Source organism: Nicotiana tomentosiformis, chromosome 8 (assembly GCF_000390325.3).
Source record: "Nicotiana tomentosiformis chromosome 8, ASM39032v3, whole genome shotgun sequence".
NCBI classification, from domain to species: domain Eukaryota; kingdom Viridiplantae; phylum Streptophyta; class Magnoliopsida; order Solanales; family Solanaceae; genus Nicotiana; species Nicotiana tomentosiformis.
In genome coordinates, this window is record NC_090819.1 from 21,677,719 (window position 1) to 21,685,622 (window position 7,904).

The 7,904-nt window shown below is 35.7% G+C and overlaps 2 protein-coding genes across 2 annotated transcripts; one reads left to right on the forward strand and one right to left on the reverse strand.

The window, feature by feature from the left end:
* Window positions 1-506: 506 nt before the first annotated feature.
* LOC104095703 (aspartyl protease family protein 2-like) lies at window positions 507-2,158 on the reverse strand. Its single transcript, XM_009601886.4, has one exon. It carries the CDS (start codon window positions 2,153-2,155, stop codon window positions 731-733), a length of 1,425 nt encoding a protein of 474 aa, XP_009600181.3. The 5' UTR covers window positions 2,156-2,158; the 3' UTR covers window positions 507-730.
* A 4,887-nt stretch (window positions 2,159-7,045) lies between these two features.
* LOC138897165 (uncharacterized) lies at window positions 7,046-7,480 on the forward strand. The gene has a single exon (XM_070183123.1). It carries the CDS (start codon window positions 7,046-7,048, stop codon window positions 7,478-7,480), a length of 435 nt encoding a protein of 144 aa, XP_070039224.1.
* Window positions 7,481-7,904: the final 424 nt, after the last annotated feature.

A 7,904-nucleotide genomic window follows, 5' to 3' on the forward strand; every position in this document is an offset into this window, starting at 1 on the left:
TTTAACCAATCCATTATTTGGTGAATCATTCTCCTTATTTACTTAAATGTCATTTATTGTCATTTATTGTTAGTTATATCTCCATCAATGTTCATGCTTTAAGAATATTCTGCGCCTGTTGTCATCAACTATTTACGGGATTTGTCCCACCTACTGTATGTTTTAGATATTAGTATCTAGAGTTATTATTATTAACTAGATTTAACCCCTTACTATATAAATTAAATAGTTTAACCGAAAATTATACTCGGTCCATTTTAATTTATGTGAACTTATTTCCTTTTTAGTCGGTGCCAAAAAGAATGACTACTTTCCCTATTTGGAAATAATTTATCTTTATGCAATGATTTATAGCCACACAACATATATGTGCTTCATTTTATACCACATGTTCAAAAATCTTCCCTCTTTTTTTAAACTCCGTGTCCAATCAAATGAGTTCATATAAATTAAAATAGATGGAGTTACCATTACTGATTAATTTAAAAGGTCTATTTGAGAAGAGGTAAAGGATAGTATTACGCTGTACCATACTATCATTAGCACATAATGCAAACAAACAACATGTGAAGATGTTCCTCTTTTTTCTACAAAGTCTAAATCCCCTCTCTTCCTTTTTTTTCACATATTCATCTAACCATGAAAACAAAAACTTACACAAAAAAGCTATGAACCTTTTTATGGGAATAAACAGAGCTTCAACTTCCAAGCAAGTATTCTTAATCTGTGATTAATCACACCCACGTGGAGCAAACCCTAACCTCGAACCCGCAAGATCAAACACGACCCGGAAACCCTGCTGCTGAATATTACCAATTATAGACAACCCGCTTGCCGTACCCGCAAATCCAAAGCAGAATCTCCCTTCACTACTCACCGGAATCAAGTAATTCGATGCTGGCAATGCCACGTCAGCATCCTTAAAATGTAACACCAACGTTGGAACCTTCACTTCGGTTTTACCCGACAAATCATAACACGTGTCGAACAATGAGTAATTCGGCGCTCTCTTCAGATTTTTAGTACCTAAGCTGAAAGCATCCCTCAGCGCCACGTAAGCGGGTCGGGTCAGCCGGGTCACTGACGTACCCGAATCAACAATGACCCCACCGTCACCGTTAGCACCGAGCTTGAACAACTCCGATGTAATCAAAGGAACCCTAGTACCTCCGACGCTGATTCCGGTGAGCTCCACGTAGTAAAATGTGTTTAGTTTTTGGTTGGTTAAAAGAGGCGTAAAAATGGTATTTCGAGTAACTGCTGATTCGCCGAAAATGAGATAAGACGGTTTAGGAGAACCGGTCCGGTCGACTAAGCAGTATGAGAATTTATTACCGAACCGGCTACCGGCTTGACCCGGAAATGAAAGTTTCCCTTTCCCTAAACCCAACAAACCAGCAGCTCCGATGAACAAACCTTCGTTATCATGGCCGCAACCAAATGCTATATCGCTGACACGTGTCTTTCTGAACGTTAAAGTTTCAGTTGAGAATTCGCCGACGGTGAATGAACCGTCGCCGTAGGAGACTTGGTAAAGGCATTTGTTTTTGTTGTTACAGCCGGGCGAGTCAAGCCGGCGACACAAAGGAGAATCACAGGAGAGCCCAGTAAATGAGGATGATTTACTCGGGTCGAATACCGGGTCGGACTGATTATAACATTGTCTGCATGGCAAGCATTGGATCCAAACAACGTCGCTACCAGTGTCTAAAACCAGGTAAGCATACTTAGGTGGAGTACCAATGCCTATGCGTGTAAAGTACTCGCCGCTACCCTGAGCAAGACCAGAGATGACGGAGCTGCTGAAGTCTTTAACGGTGGCATTAGCGTTAGCAGCCGCTTCAGCGAGTTTAGAGAGGAGTTCGGCTCTAACGGCGTCACGTTGAAGACGGAGTTTGAATAATGCATGTGGTGTGGTGTTGAATAAGGATGTATAAGGAGTGATTAAGTCTACGTGGTGTAATTGTACAGCAAGGGTATTTTGGGAATTTAGGGGTTGAAAGTCGTAGGAATCTTGAGTGGCCCATGAGAGGGATTGAGGTTCAGGGAGAGAGCGTAGGGTAAGTGTTTGATATTGAAGAGAAACAGATGATACAGAAATGGAAAGGGTGAACAAAGTGAAGAGAAATGGAATTGAAATGAGTTTCCCTTCCATTGTAGAGAGAGGGATGAAATGAAAAAGTGGGTAGAGAAAAGAGAGAGTGAGAGTAAGTGAGGTGAACATTGGGAGTATAAATAGGTGATAGAGTCGTTGTTTGTTTGTGTGTGAACTTTTGACCTTAAAAGAAAGGGTGCTGGAAATATTGAACGACTGATGGCACTATGTTCCATGCAGGAAAGGACCACATCGATCCCCTACAACAGCCACCTACTCACCCTTTTCACTTTTTGTTCTATATATATGGAATTTGGTGTATACAGAAAAGGATTTTATAGTTATATATATACAAAAATTTTATAAAGGATAGTTTAAGATTTAATATATAGTTATAAAAAATAATTTTGATCTATATATATAATATTATATTTTATATACTCAATATAAATTAAGGGTGTTCACTCTATGTGGCTACGTTATTGGGTGTGGTCAGAGATAATCTGTGACGCCTAAGTTGGTAAGCTAGTCCTAGTAATTCTCTAGTAGGGGAGGATCGGAAAGGGACGTACCTCTGGTGTATCAGTTATCGTGCTACAGTGAATTTGGAAAGTTGAGAAAGATGCCAATGTGTGTGGATTTTTGCTGATGGATTTTCAATGTCTTGATATTTGGTGACCGAAGAGCATCTGTTATGTGACTGTCTGGTCACATATGGTATGTTGTCTTTACTCTTTAATGTCCAGACATGATGAAACGGTGTTAGAAAAATTGGTTAATTGGTTGTTTGATAGCTCGTGATTCTGACCTTCTGCTTAATTTATGAGCTTTGTTAGTTAGAGTTGTTTGACTTAAAACCACAAATGTCATCACATAATATTATCATGTCTGCTTTTCTTTGAGCTAATGAGCTTTACTTATTGGATGCAATTAAGTTATATAAATTATTAATGTAAAAATCTTAAATTATTCGTTTAATTTAATATGCTACTCAAGCGGAATTTTGATATATAGATAAGCTATCCAAGAATTTTGATAATCACTGGCATTTCTTAAATATTGACATTGATCAGGAGCACAACCTTTTAAAGGTTAACAACCTTACTTGATCAATCTACACTTTCTATTCTCTCAAATTGAAGTTAAAGATGCACAATCTGCTTCAATTATTTCGTTCTGCTCACTGTTATAGCTATTCAGTCCACATTAGGCACTGTCTAGAAACAATTGTATACACTACTTTTGATATATTCACCCACCGCATGAACGACCGTGGAGAAAATGACAGCAATGAAAACAAACTTTCCTCTCTAATTATAAAATAAATCTTTAGCAAAATAAGTAATATTTACACAAGAAACTCTACCATCTAGGACCAAATGTACGTAATCTAATATCACATTAACCATATAAAAAGAAATCTAAAAAAATAGAGAGTAAAAGGCCAAACATTTAAACCAGGAAAACGGATTAGAGGGGTTTGAACACTGGTCTCAGGCCCTAACATGATGAAAAACAGGCATGTAATTAGGAAGGCGTGGGTAGGGACTTTGACTTCAATCATGAGGTATTGAAAACTATCCCATTATTGATTAAAATATTTTGGCAAAATGGCCTCCTAGCCACTTAAACTTGCACTCAATTGTTAACCCGATAAACAAACTTACAAATTTTTCATTTGAACACCTCAACTTGACAGAATGATTACTAATAAACACTTCTAATCGAGAGTGTATATCAATTACATTCACATGTCAAACACGTCATATGCTAGACTATTTATTGCTTGACATATGTTATTTGTGGGTCCTACTTTTAAAATTCATTTATCAAAATTTCAAACACCTCCCCCCCTAAAAAAAACCTAGTAAAATACTAGAAAAGCCTCCACCAAACTCCAAATTCAAGAAATTAGTCGGCTTCCTTCATCCTTTTTCTTCTTCTCTTCTTATTTCTGTTAAATTCAATTAGGGATAGAATTTTTGTCCACCAGAAAACCCCCAATGGCAGCCACTACCACATCTTTTCTAAAAAGTCCCAAATCATAAGAGATAAGTAAAATCACATGTCTTCAGATCGAATCTACCCAAAAAACTCCTAGTTGCTCGCTCTCTCCTCGCTTAAGTTCAAAATTCATAACATTTTTTTACTCAAACCACTCACTATATTTGAGAAAGAATAAGAAAAAGAGATGGGAAAGATTTGAAAGATAATGAGAAGAACTGGATAAAAAAAGAGATGGACTGGTGGGAGATAAACAGGGAGGGATTACTGGTGAAAAGAAAAAAGAGAGGAGAGGCGAGTACTGATGGGAAACAAGGTGCTTTTTCCCTTTTCTTTTTAATTTTTAAATTTTTTCTTTTGATTTTAGTATTTTTTTTAAATCAAAATGTTGTACTCACGCGTATTTTCTGCGTGATTTGCATGTATTTTGTACACATTACATATGTCACTTCCACATAAGCATAGTCAACAATCAAACTAATTTAATAATAATCATTCTGTCAAGTTGAGGCGTTCAAATAAAAAAATTATAGTAAGTTTATTTATCGAGTTGACAATTAGGTGCAAGTTTAAGCGGGAAGGATGCCATTTTTTCAAAATCTTTTATGCAAGAGGTGCAATGTGATGGGATGCCTGCCCTTCGGTACAACCTGTTTGCAAGTTGGGCATGATTGGTAGTTCGACAAACATGTTCAAGTAAATAAGGCACCTAAGGAGTGGTACAAAATCCAAAGGAGAAGAAACAATAACATCAACAGATTTGGCAAACTAAAAAGAGTCAGAATCCTGAAATTCCAGAATAAGTTAAAGCATAGGGAAATGAGAAGATGTTGGGATAGCAGGCCATAGTGATACAATAATAGATGTGGAAGAAGGTTGGCGGAAAACTAGGAGAAAGGCTGCAAACAAAAGTGCCCAGCAAGTACACATTGAACCAACCAAAATGATTACTCGTAATATGTTTAGTCCTTTAAATGTGCCTGATATGCAACTGTTAAGATTAGAAGAAATATATACTGGAGAAAAGGGGCAATGTAGTTATGGGGAGAATGGTTCAAGGGCGCAAACACTATATATATCCCAGTAAATCTAGTGACTTAAAATGTTAAAGGAATGAATAAGATATATAAGCAAAAGGAGAGTATAGAACCCAAAATGCAAAAGCTGCTCGAATAATGAATAAGATTGAATATGGTTGAGATTGGTGGACAAATGCTTCTAAAAGCACTAGAGGCAGAATATGGATTATCTGGGACCTAACATCATTTAGTTCACTGTTCTTGAGATACATCCACAGTTCATCTACAGATTATTTAAGAATGGCCAAATACATAGGGGCGGATCTACCTTACGAGGTAGGGGCATCACAGCACCCGCTCGCTTCGCTAAAATTCTTACTATGTACATAATATTTCCGTAAAGAAACATATAAATTGATAGAATGGTACCCAGAAGTCACAAAGTGGAAGCGGGTGCCATTGGTTCAGCCTTCCCTTTGAAGGCTTTCCTTGGCCTCATGAATGCAAGTTTGATTCCCTGTTGGAGTAGCTCCTTTAATTTTTCCTTTTTTCTATTTATTAAAATTTCTTTTATTTTCAGATGAGCCCTAGGGCCTCACCTCTTTTTCTTCTTTTTTATTCTTTCCCTCCTTTTATTACTTGCTAAGTCTCTCTTCTTTATTTTTTTAACTTTCAGTCCTCATTTTGTTGCTATCGTTATACTTTACTTTATGAACAATTATTTTCTATAGGTAATTTGAATTATTTTTAATTAGCATATAATTTTTTTATTTTTAATGAAACGATATTAATTTATATATTGGAATATAATTTGAGCAATATCTTCTATTGGGTTTTGAAAAAAATTAAATGGCTTGATTGATAGTCGTTTTGAGTCGAATATCATAGGTTGAATGTTGAAGGTTTTTCTTTGAAAATAATTGTCATATAACTCAACAATTAAGATGAAAAAATAAACAAAGAACAATACAAGTAAATTAATCTAGTCAAACAATGAATATATAGTGTAGTTAAGGTATTCTTTAAGCAAATATTTATATTGGAGGCGCTCTTTCATGAAATGTTATTTTTCTTTTGCATTTTTATTTAGAATGTGTTTAAATTAAGCGTTACAAATTTGAACTAAAATCGAACTTATTTGCTTTGTGAATGAAAGACCTATTCAAATTAACCAAAAACTAACTGAACCGACCCATTATTCCTAATCTGTTTTTGTAGCTACTGACATGTATACTGTATGCATAACATGGTGGCACTCGCAACCTTCAAATCCTGAATCCGCCTCTGCAAATACATATACATCCCATTCAACTTGGTCCCATTTTTTATTTTGGCACTCTATCTCAACCTTGTTTCATTTTGGCCCCCCAACTTTATTTCTTATGTTTTATTTTAACACAAAAACTGAAACCAATGCAAAAAAAATATAGCGCGTGTGTATATACAAATTTGAAGTGTAATAAATATCCAATTAAATGTTGTTCATCCTTGTCAAACGGGTCAATACTAAAATACCCGACCTGAATTTCTTGGTGTCCACGATACTTTCAGTTCAACTTCAAATCTACAAGAACAAATATCCATTCCATTATAAAAAAATAATTTTCCTTGAGACATAGATTCACTTCAAACTTCAAGCTTATATGAAATAAAGGGTGAAAAAACCAGGTGGCAACATTTAATTTGATATTTATTACACCTCAGATTTGTGTATACACACACGCTATATTTTTTTGTACTGGTTTCAGCTTTTGTGTTGAAATGAAACATAAGAAATAGAGTTGGAGGAACAAAATGGAACAATAGAGTGCCAAAATGAAAAATAGAGTCAAGTTGAATGGGCTGTATATGTGTTTGGCCTTTAAGAATCATACTACCAGTATAGAATTTCACTTCACAACTAAGTATGGACTGTATACAATTTCCAATGGAAGTGAGTTGTGAAAGGAAGCTAAGCGAACATGAAGAACATCTGACAAGGCTCTGGCTAATAATCGGGGACTTCAATGTTGTACTTGATATGAATGACAGATCTAATGGGAGTAAAGTGCACGAAAGTGAGACAAGAGACTTTAGAAGATTTCTAGAGATTTGTGGGATGATAGAGTTGCAGACTACTAGCAGATATTTTACTTGGATAAACAACCATATTTATAGTAAGATAGATAGGGCCTTGGCTACTACTCAATGGATGAATCTAATGCCTCCACTACGAGTTTATGTAATGGATCCTTATTTTTCAGACCGTACTCCTGTCAGCATTGAGATTGATAAAGTTTCATACACTAGGAAGAAGTTATTAAGGTTTCTGAATTGCTTGGCAGACCACCTTGGTTTTGAGCAGGTTGTCAAAAATAGTTGAAACTCAACAACACATGCAAGAAGAATAAAGAGTGAACGGTTGAAACTGAAAAGTGTTAGAAAAAGCTCTAAATATGTTTAACAAAAAAGAAATCACTGGTGTGGCTAATAGGATTCAAAGTATCAGGGGTCAGCTGAAAGAATTGCAAGAGCAGATGAGAGATACTAATTAACCACCTGGTAAATTTGAAACAGAAAAGGAACTAACGAAACAACTTGACAGATGGAACATGTTAAGGACAATATTTACAAGCAAAAGTCAAAGATTCAATGGCTTAAATTGGGTGACTCAAATACAACATACTTCTTTACAAACATAAAAGGAAAGAGAGCACAAAATAATATTAAACAACTCACTGCAGCTACTGGAGAATTGATACAGGATGCAAAGGGTGTAGAAGAGAATTGATAGGTGGTTTCTACTA

What these genes read in the sequence shown, in the direction of transcription:
- LOC104095703 (XM_009601886.4), bottom strand. Translation starts at nt 2,155, where the DNA reads ATGGAAGGGAAACTCATTTCAATTCCATTTCTCTTCACTTTGTTCACC.
- LOC138897165 (XM_070183123.1), top strand. Translation starts at nt 7,046, where the DNA reads ATGGAAGTGAGTTGTGAAAGGAAGCTAAGCGAACATGAAGAACATCTG.